General features: G+C 33.9%; 1 protein-coding gene across 3 annotated transcripts in view; it reads left to right on the top strand.

The window, feature by feature from the left end:
* LOC127538869 (DNA topoisomerase 2-binding protein 1-like) overlaps nucleotides 1-11,029 on the top strand; it is a 29,972-nt gene extending 18,943 nt beyond the window's left edge. Inside the window, exons 11-14 of one of the 3 annotated variants that reach the window (XM_051962662.1) lie at nucleotides 3,381-3,697; nucleotides 4,631-4,806; nucleotides 7,770-7,981; nucleotides 10,885-11,029. In XM_051962662.1, coding sequence (XP_051818622.1) covers nucleotides 3,381-3,697; nucleotides 4,631-4,806; nucleotides 7,770-7,981; nucleotides 10,885-10,907 — 728 coding nt within the window. In that variant the 3' untranslated portion in view covers nucleotides 10,908-11,029. Of the gene's footprint in view, nucleotides 1-3,380; nucleotides 3,698-4,630; nucleotides 4,807-7,769; nucleotides 7,982-10,884 lie in introns of those variants that run through there. The other 2 variants (XM_051962664.1, XM_051962663.1) reach the window with 2 other exon arrangements.
* Nucleotides 11,030-21,773: the final 10,744 nt, after the last annotated feature.

Below are 21,773 nucleotides of genomic sequence, written 5' to 3'. Positions count from 1 at the left end.
ATGAGAACACAAGGCTAGTTTGGGTTGGTCATAGATACATGGAAGGAAGAGATGTTTCATAAGACTGGAGGAGGGAGAATGAGACCAGCTTGGAAAGAGCTTTAAATGCCAAACAGGAGTTTTATAGCTGACCCTAGAGGTAATAGGGAGTTGCTGAAATTTATTGAGAAGGATGGTGACATGGTTTGATCTGTGCCATAGGAAAAGGACTTTGGCAACCATGTAGGATATGAATTTGAGTAAGGAGAAATTTGAGGGGGAAACTCTTTTCTTGGGTACTTTCCCCATATGTCTGTTGTCTCTCCAACTAAAATATAAGTTTCTGAAGAGCAGGGCCTGTCTCATTTTTATATTAGCATCTCCATTACTTAGCACAGTGCTTAAAATAAGCATGTAATAAGTAGTTCTGCATTAGTTCAGTTGATGGTTGTGAACAGAGAGAAGGGGATGTATGTAAGAGATGTGATAGAAGTGGAAATGACAAGACTTGGCCTGATTGGATATGTGGAATTGAGGGAGAATCCAGCTGACAATGACTCTAGGTGATTGGAAGGCTGTGATATCCTTAACAGAAATGGGAAAGTTGGGAAGAAGGGGTGGGTTTGGGAAAAATGATGAGTTCTGTGGTAGACACATTGAGTTGGAGATGCCTTAAGGATATCCATGTTAGTTCAAATGAGACTGGTCAATCAAGCTAGAGGCTGGTTCTAGACATACAGGTTAGGGAGCCATTTTTGTAAAGAAGAAAATGAAAATTATCACATCTCATTAGAAAAGTTTGGGGGGCATGTTTTATAAATGATAAATATTTAAGTGTTTTCTCTGGCATAGAAGTGTACTAAATCCTGTTAAGGATATGAAAGAATGGTGCATGATTGAAGAGCTTGCAAGCTGATTAGAATCTCTTAAAATGTTTTTCTTCCTGTAGTTTTTGTAACTTGTTGCTTTCATGGATATTGTGATTTAGTTAGGAATTTGATACTTTTGTTTATTGTCAATAATGCACTTTGGAGAACATCCTTATTTTATAAGATGTATAGTCTATGGTCATTTACTATTGGTCCAGTTAACCCTTTTTCAACTCAACCTTATTCTAAAGAGTGACCTTTTGGGGAATCTTTGACTACTTACTTAGCTCAGTTGTTATGTTTAGAGATTCCAACCTCATTATGAAATAAGTAGAAATTTTAGCAATATTGCAGTTTGTTTTGTTTGTGGTTCATACTTGTGATTTCATTAGTATAGGGAACTCCTTTTTGAAGAAACTTCTACCTACTGTTCTAAAGTTAAGCTACTTGTTTAGGGTCACACATTCAGTATGATTTAAAGGTGGGACTTTGAATTTAGCTCTTCTTGACTCCAAGGCTGGTTCTCCACACCATGCTGAAGAAATGCATAATTTCAGGAGATTGGTTTTTTTAACCCTTTAACTTTATATAGTCATCATCCTATATACTGCAATAGTAATGTCCTTGTAATCACCTTAAGTAGGCATTCCATCTAACAATGCAGAATATCTCCCAATTAGATGAATTGCTGTCCACATCCTGTAAATCTTCTACAGTAAATCCATCCAATTTTTTTAGAGATTTTTCTCTAGATTTTTTTTTTAACATTTCATGCTAATATAGAAAATTGGCAAAAATGGGAATTGTCACTGTTGGAATTGAATACTGTAAAATTATAATGACCAAACAAGCTTGACCATAAAAGAGAGATAAAAAGCAATAGCTTCTATTGCTTCTTTACACAATTGGAGAAGCTATCAGAATACAGTATTTGATGTGAGACTTTTTTGGTTTATTAATTACCCTTTTCTTTCTTCCTCTTTAGTATTATAAGGGATGGCCCTCTAGGAAGGGGTTAGATGGGATATAGTGGGGAATGTAAGTATTATTTTTTAAAAAGCTGTTAATAAATATTTGCTTTTTTCAAAAAGTTCCATAAGTATCACTCTATAAAGACTTGGGCTGGCCATCTATTAACTTCCTTTTCCAGTCATACATTTTTCAAATGACATCTTTTATGCCACATCTTACATGAAAATCATCACTGGTAATAGCCTATCTCTATTGCCCTTTGAATCACTTGTAATTTAGAATCTTTAAAGAGATTATGATATTGCTTCATTTGTAGCTATGTGGAAAGTACCAGGAGAATATTAGTATTAGAAAGATTAGTTTTTGTGTTGGAAAATGGCTTGGAATTTTTGAAAGTGTTAGATTATCATATTATAATCTATTCTTACCTCTTCTTCCTATATGATTCTGGGGCCAGCTCATTGTCCATTTTCAAAATCTATCTAAAAAATGCATACTAATATATTATATCAAACTGTATACTATACTCTGAAAAATAAATATTCTTCATCCATTTGTTTTGTTTTTTTTTTTTTTATGTCGATGGTTAATCTCTTTTGTGTGTTCATGGATCTTATTGACAAAGCCCAAAAAGCAAGTCCTGGTATTATAAAAAAAAATTATAATAATAATAATGTATTTGGAGTCAGAGGGCCTGAGTTCAAGTCATATGCCTGCTACTTTCTATTAGTGTGATTTTAGGCCAGTTACATAATCTCTGGACCTCGATTTTCTCCTTTATAAAGATGTTTGGACTGGATTTTTTCTAAGGACCATCCAGCTCTAAATATCATTCTTTGTAGTATTCAAATTTGTGTTGTGTTCAGCACAATATCAGCACACAGGAATAACTAGATATTATCTATTCCATTTTGGTCTTCTTTGTTGCCATTTTATATGATTTTTCCCCATTTGTTCACTATTTTCCTTTCTTTAGGATATTTTGAAAAACAGTCTTTTGGTTCCTTCTGGCTCTTTCTTTTTCCTCTGATGCATATATTTGTGCTTTGAGGCTTGCCATGTACATGTGTTTGCAGAGGGAAGTGATACCAGGATCTTTGAATCCAAATGTTGTGTGGTTCCTCTGTTACTGATTATTGACAAATATGCCATTTAAAATTATTCCCTTTTCCTCTCTGAGAGTGCACCTCTCAGATGCAAAATGTAATGTACCTGATCTAAATACACTTTAAAAAATGATGAGACCTAGTAGTCTAGATTTGAATTTTTTTAATTTTCTTTTTTTTGAAATTTTTTAATTTTCAACTAACTGTGACTTAGATATTATCTGAAAATTTTTTGAACACTGTCACTCCTTAAGTGAATTTTACTAGCATTCACCATATATGTAGAAGTGAGTGAAAAAAATAATTCTAGAACTCACATTCCATTCTACACCATGCCCAGGTGAAGATTGTGCTTTGTTTTATAATTTCAGCAACAAAATATCTCTGCTCAGAAATTTGACATAATTGAAATGTAAATTTGCTTTTATTGAAAAATATTTTCCTTTCTTTTCAGATAATGATGAAATGTCTGCAGCTGGGATCTTTAATGATGCTCCTCATATCACTGGACAAGTGGAGAATCAGTCTTCTTTTGGCCACAATTTAACACCTAAGACTCCTAAAATTATTGAAGGTTTATTTAGCCAGAAGAATTTCCTTGTTGTTGGTTTTGGTAAAGAAGATGAATCTTTCGTTGTCAAAGCTATTAAAGAAAACGGTGGAAAAATATTGCCCCTCCAAAGCAGAACTATTGTCAACTATGTTGTGGTTCCTTTGTTGGGGTGTGAAGTGGAGTTGGCTGTAGGAGAAGTTGTTACAAATACATGGCTAGTAAGAGAAAACTACTTCATGATTCAAGTAGTATTGTTAGAAGTAGAAAAGGATGAGAATTGTGGTTGAAGGGTAGCTCTGAATACACAGAAGGTGATTTATTATTGCACATAAAGTTCTACTTTAGATAGAGTTTGATCTGAGTATGATTGAGATATTAGGATTCAGAAACAAAATAAATGTTGAAATTGGAAAGTAAATGGTTGCTATCTAAGGCCCCATGTGATTCCTGGCATAAGAATAAGGTGACAACCAGGCTATCCTGTCTTTACCTGCATACTTGCTTACTTATTGGTTTTTCCCTAAAACTTGCTTCAAGATGTTTTTCAGAAAGCTTTTTATGAAACTAGAGAGAAAGAAAGGAAAACATCAGTTTAATGTACCCCAGAGGGAAAATTTAATTTTAAAGAAAAGTTCAGTGACTATAATCATGGCTAATCTGAGTCTAATCTAATGAATTAATTAGTCCCTTTATTCCTTAAGATTGGAGGGAATTTTGGCAGACCTGGGATTTCAGTACTTAAGGGAATTTTTGATGAAGAAACTCCTACTATTGTAGATCAACACAGGCTCCACAACTTAAGAGTCTTAAAGAGGTACTTGAGACATTGAGAAGTTAGGTGACTTACCCAAGGTCACCCAATCAGTATATGTAAGGGACAAGACTTGAATTGAGCTCTTCCTGACTCTAGAACTAGCTTTCTAGCTATTGCTATATTTTACATTTTAACTAAAAAAAATATTCTTTATTCTGTTTATTTTATAGAGAAGAGAAAGGGGTAGAGAGAGTGAAAATATATTAAAAATAAATTTAAATACTAAATTTTTACTAAGGCAAAACTAATGCTTCTCGTTTAAACAAAAGCTTTTATAGCTGAACTAGCATCGATTCCACTTAATTCCTTATCCCTGCTTTTTCTTTTCTCTTGTTAGATTACTTGTATGGAACAACAAACTCTTTTTGACCCAGAATCAAATCCACTTTTTACGCCAATACCAGTATTTAAAGGAAATTGTACTCCTTTAGAAAACTGTGTTCTTTCATTCAGCCAATTTATTGGAGCTGAGAAAGATTCATTGGTATACTTAGCAAACCTGCTTGGAGCAAGGTATGTATTCTCATTAGTATGTAGACTTGGTGTGCTCTTTTTTTAATATAATTGGAAAAAATATACAAAATAGAATTCAACTTTGTATATTTGTACTATTTATGATGTGTAATAATGGTTTAAAGAGTCTACTACTTGAGTAAGCTATACATGCTGTTAATGTACTTCTTGTGGTGTGAATCAATTAAAAGAAAAAAGAATATCAGTGAAACAATTCCATCCCTTATCCTTATACTAGAGATTATGCTACCTCTAACTCCACAATTGTGTGTATCCATTGCTAATATACAGTATAAAATAAACTTGAGTCTTTGTTCAATTCTAGTATAACACTTTCCCATTTCTTGATGGATATCTCCACCTAAATATCTCCTGGCATATCAAAATTGACATATTAAAAACTAAACTTTAGCATTGCTCTTCTAAACACTATCTTTATGGCTTTCCACCAAAACAAGTATTGCATCTAAACCCAGAAATCTTACTCTTTACATTGTTGCTCTACTTTGTCTCTTGAATAGAGAACACTATCTATAGCAATCCTGCAGAGATTTTGCTTGCCTCTTATATAGCAGTGAATATGCACAGTTTTCCAAAATATGTTCAGATAGTTTTCAGCATTCACTTTTGCAAAATCTTGTGTTCCAAATTTTTCTCTCTCTCTTCTCTTTTACCCTCTCTCCAAGACAGCAAGCAATTTGATTTGGTTAAAAGCATGCAATTCTTCTAAATGTATTTCCATGTTCATCATACTGAGCAAAAAAAAAAAAAAAAATCAGATCAAAAGGAAAAGGAAAACATGAAAAAGGGAGAAAAAACAAGCAAACAAACCAAAAATGATAAAAATACTATGCTTTAATCCACATTCAATCTTCATTGTTTCCTCTCTGAATGAAAATGGCACTTTCCATTATAAGTCTATTGGAATTGTCTTGAATCACCTCATTGTTGAAAAGAGCTAAGTCCATCCAGTTGATCATTACTTAATCTTGCTCTATGCACAATGTTCTCTTAGTTCTACTTACTTCACTCAGCATCAGTTCATGTAAGTGTCTCCAGGCCTCTCTGAAATCATGCTGCTGATCGTTTCTTAATGAACATTAATATTCCATTACATTCGTGTACCATAACTTATTCAGCCATTCTCCAACTAAGAGATGTGCACTCAATTTCCACTTCCTAGACACTATAAAAAGGGTTGACACAAACATTTTTGCACATGGAGTGCTTTTCCCTTCTTTATGATCTCTTTGGAGTAACACTGATGGATCAAAGGTATGCAATTTGATAGCCCTTGGGGCAAAGTTCCAAATTGCTCTCCAGAATGGTTGGATCATTTCACAACTCCACCAACGATGCCTTAGTATCCCAGTTTTCCCACATTCCCTCCAACATTCATTATTTTTTCCTATCAATTTAGCCAATCTAAAGGGTGTGAAGTATAGTACTTCAGAGTACTTAATTTGCATTTCTCTAATTAATAGTTTAATATGACTAGAAATGCCTTTAATTTCTTTGTTCATTATCAAATTATTCATATCCTTTGAACATTTATCACTTGGGGAATAGCTTGTATTATTATAAATTTGAGTCAATTCTCTATATTTTAGAAATGAGGCTTTTATCTGAAACACTTGACTATTAAAAAAAAATTCCCCACTTTTCTGCCTCCTTTCTAATCTTAGCTGCATTGGTTTTGTTTGTGCAAAATTTTTTTAGTTTAATTTAATCAAAATTATCCATTTTGCATTTCATAATGTTCTCTAGTTGTTCTTTGGCCATATATTCCTCTCTTCTCTACAAATCTGAGAGACAGACTATCTCTTGTTTTCCTAATTTACTTATAGTAATCACCCTTTTTGAATCCATTTCAACCTTATCTTGGTGTGAGATGTTGGTCAATGCCTAGTTTCTGCCATACCAATTTCCAGTTTTTCCAGCAATTTTTGTCATATAGTGAGTTCCTATCTCAGAAGCTGAAATTTTTGGATTTATTACTGTAATCATTGAGTATTGTATCTTATGAATCTAATTTATTCCACTGATCCACTGCTCTTTCTTAGCCAGTACCAAATGATTTTTATGACTGCTGCTTTGTAATATAGTTTTAGATCTGTTACAGGTAGGCCACCTTCCTTTGTTTTTTTCCCCTTAAAAATTCTCTTGAAATTCTTGACCTTTTGTTGTTCTTCCAGATAAATTTTGTTATTATTTTTTCTAGCTCTATAAAATAATTTCTTAGCACTGTGATTGATATGGCACTGAATAAGTACATAAATTTAGGTAGAATTATCATTTTTATTATATTAGCTCAGCCTACCACTGAGCAACAAGTTACAAAAATCACAGGAAAAAAATTTTAAGAGATTCTAGTCAGTCTGCAAGCTCTTCAGTCATGCACCATTCTTTCATACTCTTAACAGGATTTAGCACACTTCTATGCCAGAGAAAGCACTTAAATATTTATCAATTATAAAACATGCCTGCCAAACTTCTCTAATGAGTTATGATAATTTTCATTTTCTTCTTTATGGAAATGGCTCCCAAACCTGTGTGTCCAGATTCAGCCTCTAGCTTGACCATCCACTCTCATTTGAACTAAAGTGGATATCCTTGAGGCATCTCCAACTCAAAGTGTCCACCACAGAACTCATCACTTTTCCTAAACCCACCCCTTCTTCCTAACTTTGCTATTTCTGTTAAGGATATTACTGCCCTTCCAATCACCTAAAATCATCCTCAACTGGATTCTCCCTCAACTCCACATAACCAATCAGGCCAAGTCTTGCCATCTCCACTTCTACCACATCTCTTACATCCATCCCCTTCCCTCTATTCACAGTCTTCAACTGAACTAATGCATGTCCAGCATCTTTGGTTATTTGCTTGCAGCCTAGATAAATTATTGTATTAGTCAAGTCAGTTTGTTAAATGTCTGTATGTATCATTCTTAACAATTTCAGAGTTCAAGAATTTTTTGTGGGGCAGAATGGTGCGAAGAAAGACATGCTTGCCAGTACCCATCTTATAGTGAAACAACCAGATGGTGCTAAATATCAGGCTTCACAGAAATGGGGATTACCTGCAGTGTCTATGGCATGGATATTGGAGACTGCTAAACTGGGGAAGAGAGCAGATGAATGCAAATTTCTGGTTGGAAAGTTACCCAAACAAGGTTGCCAATTTGATTTTGTTTTGTTATGACTATTTCTATCACTTGTTGATGCATAATCATAGGCATAAAGCTGAAAGAGACATTAGTGCTCTTCTAGTCCAACCCTCTTATTTTACAATGAAGTAACTGATTTATTTATGTTAGAGGCAAATATCAGGGTGTGAAAGATACCAAATTGTACTAAATATCCTCCTAAGGGAAAAACTTTCATTTTTTACTTTTATAGTTTGAGCAGTCATGTTTTTTATTAACATCTGATAAACTACTATTCTATATTATCTTTGGGGATGGCAAAATGAATAAGTGGTGCTTGTACAAATAGATAACATTTAATTTTCATCATTTGTAAATGTTGACTGACTGTACCCCAGAGATGAGCAACTTCAGTCTTTTTTCATAATCTCAAAAAAAAAAAAAAAAAAGGAGGTAAAACATGAAGATCTAGATTGTTGGTAGTGCTGATACCTTTTTTTTTTTTGTGTTGTTGACTTCTACTAAACTGTATATAACTAAAATGAGGCAAAAATTCTCTATAGCAATTTTCAATAAATATGCTGTTCCAGGACAATCTTATAAGAAATTAAAGAAATATGAATTCTCCAAAATTATAATAACTATATGAAGGTAAGCTTTCTTGAGGTAATGGTCTGTTTCTGCTATGTATTCCTAGTACTTAGCAGAATGTCTGGAACATGGTAAATGCTTAATAAATGTTTCTTGATTTAATTAGTTGACCTCTTAGAATCTGTGAAACAGAAGTAACACCTGGTCAGGCCATACTCTCAGAGTCAGAGTTCTCTCCTTGATTGGGACTTCCATCTCCTCCTAAAGGCTGCCCTCCTGGGGGCTCCTGGATGCCAGACTAAAAGATCATGGCCATCACCCACACAGTCCAAGGCAAGCCAATACCCTGGCTGTATTACGCTGGGGCCTTCCCGTCATTCCTGATGCCATTCTTTCTTTTCAAGGGGCTGCCACCTCTTCCTGTTTTCTGTGTGGTGATTGAAATGTTCATTCATAAAAACTATGAATGAAAACACCAGTTCTCTTAGGTCCTATGAGCTTAAAAGTTCTCTCAAAATACTTTTATGAGCCCAGAATCTGCTTCAGAAAGGTGGTGGTGGTTGTTTCGTTCTCAAAGAAGACCATGACATCAGGGAGGCGATGTCATGACAGCAAGTGAATTGGATATAAGTGAAGGAAAGTGCTTCACTTTCCCTATCAGAGATATCTAAGTCCAATGGTAGGATATAGATCAGAACGAATGGAGATGGACTTGGATGGGGTGGAAGACTTGGGCTTTTATGAGCAAAGGTCTCCAACTTAGCTCTTGAACTAAAGATCTTAGTTTGACTGAGGCCACACCCGTTCACTGATTAAGGAAAGGTAGCAATTCAGGCAAAGAATCTCCTCTTTCACTTAGTCCAAAAAAAAAAAAAAAATCTAAATAAATAAATGACTCTGGAAGGGGAAGACCCTCAGGGTTTCTGGCCAAAGCAGAAAAAGATTGCTATTTACACTTAATCTGAATCAATCAGGACCCAAACAATGACCAAATAGGCTTTATTAAATTTTCATTTCACAAATCATGGCAACTCACTAATTATATGAGGCTATTCTGATTAATATTAAAGTAAAGGAAGGACCTGGGTTCAAATCCCTTGGCTACTTATTATCTGTATGCTCTTCAGAAAGTCAGCCTACCTTTCCAAATCTTTTTCAAGCATATAATGAGGCAGTTTAATAAGATGACCTTAAAGATAGAATTAATTTCTAAATACCATTAATTCATATTTATTTAGCACTTTCACAAGAGATTTTCTTATAACAATTTGAAGGAGGGAGAAGTATGATGACCTTAATTTTTGCAAGTGAGAAAATGTAAATGTATGTAAGCTGCATAAATACCAGTAGCATTTTATTCAGCGATATTAGAATACTGTTCTCCAAAAGAGATTTAGAAAATGTATGACTAAACTAGTCCTTTTTTTTCCCAGAGTGATACTACTTTAAACAAAAAGAAAAAAAAAAATATCCTTCACAAGACAGCCCAAGATGAGCAATTATACTTCATCAACCTTCTACAATGTTTTTAATAAAAGTTTCTTCTTTTGATAACATAGTTCCATGAAAGTAATGATAAAGCCTGTATGGCACAATTTATGTCATTCCTTTATTGCTCATGGTTTATACATGATGTTATAGGCAATGCCTTTCTTGTGATTCTGATTAAAGATAAAGTACTTAGTTATGGTCAACATCTATTTCCTAAACTTAGTTGTTTCTATTTTGCTTTTTTGGATCCTTCTGGATTCATAGGCAGGAGTATCAGAGATCCCAAATTCTATAATTGTTTTAGCATTCTATGTAGCAGGCTACTGTACAAACACAATTTTCAGTTTGATTTTTGATAATATAGTTAACTTGACAATTGTCCACATATAAATATTTTTCTCAATTTACAATGGTACCTTGTAGCATTTTTACAATTCTATGTAGAAGAGTTATAATAGCTTTTTTTCCCCCTAAATGCCTTCCCAAACTCAACTGGAAGGCAGAGATTACCTTTCTGCCAAATCTAATTGTTCTTTATGTGATGAAAATTCCTAGAAACATTTATTGGCTTCTTACTGTTTATTGTTAACTGTTGCTATGAGAGAATAAGAAAACATTGATATACAAGTAAGCAAAAAAGTGAGATTTGTAAGTTAATTTTTGCTGTGATGTTTGTTTTTATACCTTACAACCTTGTGGGTTGGATTTTTTCCTTCTCACTTTTGTTCAAGAATACTTGTTCTTGATTGATACTAAGAACTATCACCTGAAACAAAAGTCTCAAGTTACCAAAATTATTGTCGCTACCTACTGCTGCTATTGCATTCCTGTGATCTATTGTTTTTCAGATAACACATTTCCATCCTTATAATAAGAATGAAATTAATTTCAGTGAGGAATCGTAACAATGGTCTACAAGAAGCCAACTGCACCATTCTACTGAATTTTAAACTGTATTCATATGTGGACTGAATAAAGTTTTATTTTACTTCATTATGTTGCTTTGGATAATAATTTTGTCTAAATCCTCCATTTAACTACCAAAAAAAGATTTTCCTAAAGCAAAAGTCCAATAATGTCACTCCCCTATTCAGTAAATTCCAGTTTCTCATTACTTCCAGTAACTAATACAAAATGTTCAATATTCAAAGTCCTTTCTTTCAAACCTAACCTGCTCCTACCTTTCCAGTCTTCTTGTACCTTAATCCTTTTGATTCAATGATACTGGCTTCTTTGCTGTTCTTGAAAATTCCATCTCTTGCCTTCAGACATTTTCTTTGGCTATCCCCCAATTCCTGGAATACTATCCATCTGTATCCTGGCTTCCTTCAAATCCCAACTAACAACATCATTAGGAAGCCTTTCCTAACCCCTCAATTCTATCATCTTTTTTTTTTTTTTTAGAATTCCTACTTTTCACTGTGTTTGGGTTATTTATGCATATTTGTTGACTACTTCATTGGATTGTGAGCTTTTTTCTATTTTTAAAAACTACATAGTAAATTCATTAGTCTGCTTATTTTATTGATGTAAACATTTAAGAGATAAAAATTTTCCTTTGATTACTGCTTTTGCTACATCCTATAGGTTTTGATGTTTCATTATTATCATCTTTAAGAAAAGAATTGGGTTTTTTTTTTAATTGATCTCTTTTGTGGAAACCTTCATTAGTATTTTTTCAATTAAAACTTTTTATTTTCAAATATATACATGGATAATTTTCAACATTCATCCCTACAAAACTTAATTTTTTCCCAACCTTTCCCCATCCCTTTCCCCTGCCAGCAAGTGATCCAATATATGTTCAACTCTGTACATATTTCCACAAATATCATGCTGCTCCAGAAAAATCAGATCAAAAAGGGAAAAAAAAAAGTAAGAAAACAAAATGCAAGCAAACAACAAAAAGAATAAAAATACTATGTTGTGGTCCACATTCAGTTCCTATTGTCCCCTCTCTGAGTGCAGATGGCTTTATCACAAAATCATTGGAATTAGTCTGAATCACCTCATTATTGAAAAGAGAAATTCCATCAGAATTGACCATCGTATAATCTCGCTGTTGCAGTATACAATCTCCTGGTTCTGCTCATTTTACTTAGCATCAGTTCATATAAGTGTCTCTAGACGTTTCTGAAATCATCCTGGGGATCATTTCTTATAAAACAATAATATTCCATAATATTCATATGCCATAACTTGCTCAACCATTCTCCAATTGATGGGCATGCACTCAGTTTCCAGTTTTTTGCCACTAGAAAAAGAGCTGCTGTGATGTTCTTCTCTTAAATGTTCTCTGGGAGCAGGTTTGGGGGGGGGGGCTTCTGGGAGCAGCCTTCATTTCAATTCAGAGTAATAATCACCTCAAATGCAGCCAGGGATTAAAGTCCAAATCCTTTATTGTCTCTGTCCAAGTCTTGTGTTTCCTTGGGCCTGGTTAGCTTTCTAGAGGATATCTCTCTCCTTAGTTTCTGCTTGTAGTCCTTTGCCCCTGCCAGCTTCAGCCTCTAGCTCCCTCCGAATCTCCAGCCAGCACAAAGGTGGAATATGGAATGAATCTGACTCCGCCTCCAAGAGTGGGCTTGTGGGCTTCTGTGGGCTTGTCCTTTAGTGGGCTCCTCCTTGTATATGCTCTCTTAAAGATGTGAATCTTGTGGAACTCTAATAAGTACTAAGTACATCTAGAGAACTGTTAAGTATTTTTTTCCATGGAAGAAGATGGACATTTAATGAAATAGAGGAATTCCATTTGTTTCTAAGGAAAAAACCAGACTTAAACAAAAAATTTGATCTCCAACAACAGGACTCAAGAGAAGTAGAAAAAGGTAAAAAGAACTCTTGAGAATTGTATTTCTGTTGTGGATATACATAAAAACCATATGTATAATTTGATTTTACCGATATAACATAAAAAAGGGAAGTAGAAATGGAAAGGGGATAGTTTCAGAAAAAAAGGGAAAAGGGGAGATAAAAAGAGGGAAACTACATGTGACGATGAGGCAAAGGAAACCTATCATATATGAGGGAACTTAGAAAGGGGGAGGAACGTTGTGTGAAAACTACTCTCATCAGAGTTGGCTCAAAGAGGAAATAATTGACATATTTGTTTTACAGAGATTCTCCTCTCACTTCATTAAAAAGTGGGAGAAAAAAAAGGAAAAGGAAAAAGAGTAATAAGGGAAGGGTACAAGAAAGGGGAAGGGATTCAAAGGGAGAAGGGAGGGATACTAAAGAGAGCTGAGTGACGCAAATGGGACCAATAAGTTTAATACTAGGGAAGAAGGGAAGGAGGGCAAGAAAAAAAAATATAATCTGGGGATATTAGGATGGCAGGAAATACAGAATTAGTCATTTTAACCATAAATGTGAAGGGGATGAACTCTGCCATAAAGAGGAGGCGGATAGCAGACTGGATCAAAAGTCAGAACCCTACAATCTGTTGTTTACAGGAAACACATTTAAAACAGGGAGATACATACAGAGTAAAGGTAAAAGGCTGGAGCAGAATCTATTATGCTTCAGGTGAAGTCAAAAAAAAGCAGGGATAGCCATCCTTATCTCAGATCAAGCAAAAGCAAAAATTGATCTAATTAAAAGAGATAAGGAAGAAAATTATATCTTGCTAAAGGGTACTAGAGACAATGAAGCAATATCAGTATTAAATATATATGCACCAAGTAGTATAGCATCTAATTTCCTAAAGGAGAAGTTGAGAGTTGCGAGAAGAAATAGACAGCAAAATTATAATAGTGGGACATCTCAATCTTGCACTCTCAGATTTAGATAAATCAAATCATAAAACAAATAAGAAAGAAATTAAAGAGGTAAATAGAATATTAGAAAAATTAGGTATGATAGATCTCTGGAGAAAACTGAATGGTGACAGAAAGGAGTATACTTTCTTCTCAGCAGTTCATGGAACCTACACAAAAATTGACCATATATTAGGACATAAAGACCTCAAAATTAAATGCAGGAAGGCAGAAATAGTAAATGCTTTCTTTTCAGATCACAATGCAATAAAAACTACATTCAACAAAAAGTTAAGTGTAAATAGACCAAAAAAGTAATTGGAAACTAAATAATCTCATCTTAAAGAATGATTGGGTGAAACAGCAAATTATAGACACAATTAATAAATTCACTCAAGATAATGACAATGATGAGACATCATACCAAAATTTATGGGATGCAGCCAAAGCAGTAATAAGGGGAAATTTTATATCCTTAGAGGCTTACTTGAATAAAATAAAGAGAAGATCAATGAATTGGGCCTGCAACTTAAAGAGCTAGAAAAAGACCAAATTAAAAACCCCCAATCAATTACTAAACTTGAAATTCTAAAATTAAAAGGAGAAATTAATAATATAGAAAGTAAAAAAAAACTATTGAACTAATAAATAAAACTAAGAGTTAGTTTTATGAAAAAAACAATAAAATTGATAAACCTTTGGTAAATCTGATTAGAAAAAGGAGAGAGGGAAATCAAATTAGCAGTCTTAAAAATGAAAAGGGAGAACTTTCCACCAATGAAGAGGAAATTAAAGAAATAATAAGGGCTTACTTTGCCCAAATTTATGCCAACAAATTTGATAACCTAAGCGAAATAGATGACTACCTCCAAAAATATAGCTTTCCCAATTATCAGAAGAGGAAGTAAATTGCTTAAATAGTCCCATTTCAAAAAAAGAAATAGAACAAGCTATTAATCAACTCCCTAAAAAAAAATCTCCGGGACCAGATGGATTTACATGTGAATTCTACCAAACATTCAAAGAACAATTAGCCCCAATGCTTTATAAACTATTTGAAAAAATAAGGAATGAAGGAGTCCTACCAAATTCCTTTTATGACACAGACATGGTATTGATACCTAAACCAGGTAGGTTGAAAACAGAGAAAGAAAATTATAGACCAATCTCCCTAATGAATATTGATGCTAAAATCTTAAATAAGATATTAGCAAAAAGACTACAGAAAATCATCCCCAGGATAATACACCACAATTAAGTAGGATTTATACCAGGAATGCAGGGCTGGTTCAATGTTAGGAAAACTATCAGTATAATTGGCCATATTAATAATCAAATTAACAAAAACCATATGATCATCTCAATAGATGCAGAAAAAGCATTTGACAAAATCCAACATCCATTCCTACTAAAAACTCTTGAGAGTATAGGAATAAATGGACTTTTCCTTAAAATAATCAGTAGCATCTATTTAAAACCAGTAGTAAGCATCATATGTAATGGGGACAAACTGCAACCATTCCCAGTAAGATCAGGAGTGAAACAAGGTTGCCCACTATCACCATTACTATTTAATATTGTATTAAAAATGCTAGCTTTGGCAATAAGAGTTGAGAAAGAGATTAAAGGAATAAGAATAGGCAATGAGGAAACCAAATTATCACTCTTTGCTGATGATATGATGGTATTCTTAGAGAACCCCAGAGACTCTACTAAAAAGTTATCAGAAACAATCCACACCTTTAGCAAAGTTGCAGGACACAAAATAAACGCACATAAGTCATCAGCATTCTTATATATCACTAACAAAACCCAACAGTTAGAGTTACAAAGAGAAATTCCATTTAAAGTAACTACTGATTGTATAAAATATTTAGGAATCTATCTGCCAAGGGAAAATCAGAAACTTTATGAGCAAAACTACAAAACACTTTCCACCCAAATTAAGTCTCATCTAACCAACTGGAAAAATATTAAATGCTCTTGGATTGGGCGAGCAAATATAATAAAAATGACAATACTACCTAAACTAATCTATTTATTTAGCGCTATACCAATCAGACTCCCAAAAAACTATTTTGATGACCTAGAAAAAAATAACAACAAAGTTCATATGGAAAAACAAAAAGTCAAAAATTTCAAGGAAATTAATGAAAAAAAAAAATCAAATGAAGGTGGCCTAGCTGTACCAGATCTAAAATTATATTATAAAGCAGCAGTTACTAAAACCATCTGGTATTGGCTAAAAAATAGACTAATTGATCAATGGAATAGGTTAGGTTCAAAGGACAAAACAGCCAATAACTTTAATAATAGTGTTTGACAAACCCAAAGACCCCAGTTTTTGGGATAAGAACGCATTATTTACAAAAATTGCTGGGAAAATTGGAAATTAGTATGGCAGAAACTAGGCATTGACCCACACTTAACACTGTACACCAAGATAAGGTCAAAATGGGTTCATGACTTAGGCATAAAGAATGAGATTATAAATAAATTGGAAGAGCATAAGATAGTTTACCTCTCAGACCTATGGAAGAGGAAGGAATTCATGACCAAAGAAGAACTAGAAATCACTATTGACCACAAAATAGAAAATTTTGATTATATCAAATTGAAAAGTTTTTGTACAAACAAAACAAATGCAGACAAGATTAGAAGGGAAAGAATAAACTGGGAAAACATTTTTACAATCAAAGGTTCTGATAAAGATCTCATTTCCAAAATATACAGAGAATTGACTCTAATTTATAAGAAATCAAGCCATTCTCCAATTGATAAATGGTCAAAGGATATGAACAGACAATTCTCAGATGAAGAAATTGAAACTATTTATAGTCATATGAAAATATGCTCTAAATCATTATTAATCAGAGAAATGCAAATTAAGACAACTCTGAGATACCACTACACACCTGTCAGATTGGCTAGAATGACAGGGAAAGATAATGGGAATGTTGGAGGGGATGTGGGAAAACAGGGACACTGATACATTGTTGGTGGAATTGTGAACACATCCAGCCATTCTGGAGAGCAATTTGGAACTATGCTCAAAAAGTTATCAAACTGTGCATACCCTTTGATCCCAAAGTGTTTCTACTTCGGGAAAGTGATACTAAAGAAGGGAAAGGGACCTGGATGTGCCAAAATGTTTGTGGCAGCTCTGTTTGTAGTGGCTAGAAGCTTGAAAATGAATGGATGCCCATCAATTGGAGAATGGTTGAGTAAATTGTGGTATATGAACAATATGGAATATTATTGTTCTGTAAGAAATGACCAGCGGGATGAATACAGAGAGGACTGGCGAGACTTACATAAACTGATGCTAAGTGAAATGAGCAGAACCAGGAGATAATTATATACCTCGTTGTTGAGGATACTGTTTGAGAATGTATTCTGATGGAAGTGGATCTCTTCGATAGAGCTAATTCAGTTTCAATGGATTAAGGATGGACAGAAGCAGCTACACTCAAAGAAAGAACACTGGGAAATGAATATAAACTGCTTACATTTTTGTTTTTCTTCTCGGGTTATTTATATGTTCTGAATCCAATTCTCCCTGTGCAACGAGAGAACTGTTCGGTTCTGCACACATATAGTGTATCTAGGATAAACTGTAACCTATTTAACATGTAAAGGACTGCTTGCCACCTGGGGGAGGGGGTGGAGGGAGGGAGGGGAAAAATTGGAACAGAAGTGAGTGCAAGGGATAATGCTGTAAAAAATTACCCTTGTCAATAAAAAGTTATTTAAAAAAGAGAGAGAGAGAACTGTTAAGCACCCTGCTAAACAACCACTGTCTCTATCAATTCCACTGACTTAGCACCTTGTAAGAATTCTAACAGGCTGCCACAAACAGTTTGGTATATATGGATCCCTTTCCCTCCTTTATAATCTCTTTAGGATACAAGCGCAGTAGAAACATTGCTGAAAAAGTATTGTTTCAATAATGTGTTGTTTAGCTCACTCTGTATTTTATAAAGATTAGGTTATTTAGTCTTGAACTAATTTTTCATCTGTTTCATGGTCCCTTAAATATAATTTTATTGCATGGTGAACTGAAAAGCATCATTCTATATTTCTGCAACTACAAAATGTTTGTGTCTTAATAGTCAGTTTTTATAAAGATACTATGTACCACTGAGAAAAAGCTTTATTTCTTTCTATTCCCATCCTCTTTAGATACCTATCATCTCTAGCTTATCTAAAATTCATGTCTAATTTTTTTCATTAGATTTATCTAGTTTTGAGAGAGAAAAAATATGGATTACATATCATTTGCAGTATATAGATCTAATATTGATATTCCTTCATTATCTATGGCACCTTCTGTTTTTATCTTTTAACTTTTTCTGAGATCATGAAGTTACTCTTGCTTTTTTTTATCAGCTGAAACTATTCCAGCTTTTACCTTATCCCCCCTCAAATGTATAAATTACCTCCAATCACTGTCTCCCCAATCCACACTTCTAAGAACCCTTCCCTTATTCTCTCCCTTTACTCTCTTTTTCCTAATTCTACCCCCCCTTCTAAGAGTCTCTTCCTAGTCCTATTCCCTCACCTTTCTATTTCTCTGTAAATTAAGATTTTTGTCCTCTTCTAAGTGGTATTATTTTCTCTTTAACCTAATTCTGATGAGACTAAGATTCTAGCACCCCAGTCCCCACTTCAACTTCCAGTATAGCAATTCTTCCATTCATTCCTCATCTATATGAGATAATTGCTTTTACCTCTCCCTACCCAATTTTATTTTTTAGGACCATCCCATTATACTCAACCCTATGTCAAGCTATCTATGTATACTCTTTCAAATTACTCAAGTAATATGCTTTTTAAAAATTTCCCAATTACATGTAGAGTTCTTAACTTTTAAAAAAAAATTGGGGCTCTAAATATTCTTTCTCCATCCCTCCCTGAAACAGTAAGCAATTTGTTATGTTATGTATGTTCAGTTATACAAAACATTGTTACTATATTGTCATAGTGTGAAAGAAGACACAGACCCAAACAGAAAAAAAAAAATAAAGTATGCTTCAATCTGCATTTAAACTCATCAATTCTTTCTCTGGAGATGGATACAATTTTTCATTATAAGACCTTTGGAATTGTCTCAGATCACTGTATTGCTGAGAATAGCCAAGTCATTAACAATTAATCATCTACAGTATTGCTATTACTGTGTTCAATTTTTTTCCTGGTTCTGCTCATTTTATTTTGTATCACTTCATATTAAGTCTTTCCAGGTTCTTCAGAAATCCTGCTCAAATCACATCATTCTTAAGTTACAAATGTTTTCCCATTTAAGAAAATTTTGACCTTAAGTCTTTTATAATCAGTCTTTAATGCTTACTTTATTATGTTTCTCCTGAATCTAATAGATAAAATTTTCCATTTAGTTTTGGTCTTTTCTCTACAAATACCAGAAAGTTCTTTTTGTTCAATAAATATCCAATTTTTTTTCTATTCAAGATAATAGTTTTGCTGTGTTTTTTTCCGCTTGCAAACTCAACTCCTTAGTTCTTCAGAATATATTGCTCCATGACCTTCAATCTTCAAATCCACAGTATTTAAATCATTTTCTTTTACTTGTTTGCAATATTTTCTCCTTGATCTGAGAGCTTCAAAATTTAGGTATGGCATTCCTACAAGTTACCTTGGGATCTGTTTCAGGTGGTAATTGATAGACTTTTCTATTTGTCTTACCATTTCCTTTTAAAATTATGAGGCAATTTTCCTTAATTATAGTATCTACTCCTTCTGATCATAATTTTCAGGGAGTACACAATTTTTACAGTATCTGTGTTTTCCAGGTCAGTTTTTCTAATGAACTTTCGCAATTTCTTCTATTTTTTTTATTCTTATTTTTTATTAGTTTCATTATTATTGGCTAATATGTATATTAGTTTCATTATTCGTTGGTGTCTTAATGAAGGCATTAGCTTCTCTTCATCCAATTCTTTTTTTTTTTTAATTTCAGTCTGTTTCTGTTTTTAAAATTTTTAATAGCTTTTTATTTACAAGTTATATGCATGGGTAATTTTACAGCATTGACAATTGTCAAGCCTTTTGTTCCAATTTTTCCCCTCCTTCCCCCTACCCCCTCCCTTAGATGGCAGGATGATCAATATGTGTTAAATATGTTAAAGTATAAATTAAATACAAAATAATTATACATGTCCAAACCGTTTTGTTGTACAAAAAGAATCAGACTCTGAAATAGTGTACAATTAGCCTGTGAAGGAAATCAAAAATGCAGGTGGACAAAAACATAGGGATTGGGAATTCAATGTAATGGTTCTTAGTCATCTCCCAGAGTTCTTTCTCTGGGTGTAGCTGGTTCAATTCATTACTGCTCCATTGGAACTGATTTGGTTCATCTCATTGCTGAAGATGGCCACGTCCATCAGAATTGATCATCATATAGTATTATTGTTGAAGTATATAATGATCTCCTGGTCCTGCTCATTTCACTCAGCATCAGTTCGTGTAAGTCTCTCCAGGCCTTTTTGAAATCATCCTGTTGGTCATTTCTTACTGAACAATAATATTCCATAATATTCATATATCACAATTTATTCAGCCATTCTCCAATTGATGGGCATCTACTCTCTTCATCCAATTCTAAGGAGTTATTTTCTTCTCTAGTTGGATCTTTTTTTTTTTCCATTTGGTTGAATTTTTAATAATTTTCTTGCATTACCTTTCCCCCCTAATTTTTCTTGATTTTTAACTTTCTTTTTTAAACTTCTCTTGATTTTTAAAGTCCTTTTTAAACTCTTACAAAAACTTTTTGGGCTTGGATCATTTTGTGTTTTACTTTGAAACAGAAGCTGTTTTAATTTTCATATTCTGAGTTTGAATCTAGATCTTCTCTGTCACCACAGTAGCTATGAATGGTTGAGTTCTCTTTTGCTTATTCATTTTATAATTGGTGTTTTTGGTGGTGATGGTGGGTTTTTTTGTTGGGGTTTTATGGGGTTTTTAGTGGCTTATTCTCTGCTTTTTGCTGGGCTCTAGTCCCAGGTGTGGAAGAATAATATTTCAGTTTTCAAGTTTTTTTTGTGCCTGTTTTTTTCTGACATCTATCCAGAGGGCTAACTTGAAGTATTTCTCTCAGGCCCTGAGTCACAATCAGATCCCTCTGCAACACTGTCACCTTGATCACTGTTGTTCCCAGTGATCCTTTCTGTAATTGGAAGCTTCAGCTCACCTCTCTGCCCTGAACCAAAACCAGAAACTGTGCAAGTATCCACAGTCAACTGGCTCCTTGCCCTCTGAGACTATACTCACCTGGTAGGTTCATTCTTCCTCAGCCATCGCTATAGCCCAAGGTTGCATCAGATGAGTGCACCCGTATCCAGCATCTAGCAGGGGTAGGTTCCCAGGATCTAATAGTATCAAATCCCAAGGCTGTCCAGAGTGAAAATTCCAGAAGCTGCCTACAGGTTTGTTGTTGATTCCATTGTATCTGCCTGGAGGTATTTGCACTTCAATCCAATCAAATTATTACTCCAGGAGATCTTGAAGAACTTCCTCAAACTTTATTTTACTTAGATGGACTATTACTTTGCCCGACTTTAAATTATTTCTGCCACTCAAAATGTTTTATATTTTTTGTAGGGAGATTTAGGAGAGTCAAGTAATTTCTTGTCTTATTCCATGATCTTCACAGAATTTCCCTCTTTGGTTTTTAGAATTTTGAGCTTTAGTTCTAGAAATTTTTTTTTATTTTTGGATTTATAGACAACCTGCATTTTCTTACAAGGCTTTGCTTTTAGAGGTTCTGGAGTTCTTTTCTCCTGTGCTCAAACTGTATTAGCTCTCACTATTTCTTGTTGTATATATATATACTGTATAACTAGTCCATTGGTTATTCTTTTATTTACTCTTTCAGTCTACGTCTTGACTCTAAACTTTATATTAGTACTGATCTCTACACACTGGGAAGAATGTTTACCCTGAGCTTCTGTCCTTGCATCCTTCTG

This window comes from Antechinus flavipes, chromosome 5, assembly GCF_016432865.1.
Source record: "Antechinus flavipes isolate AdamAnt ecotype Samford, QLD, Australia chromosome 5, AdamAnt_v2, whole genome shotgun sequence".
In the NCBI taxonomy this organism is placed as follows: Eukaryota; Metazoa; Chordata; class Mammalia; order Dasyuromorphia; family Dasyuridae; genus Antechinus; species Antechinus flavipes.
This window is presented reverse-complemented; position numbering and strand designations above follow the sequence as displayed.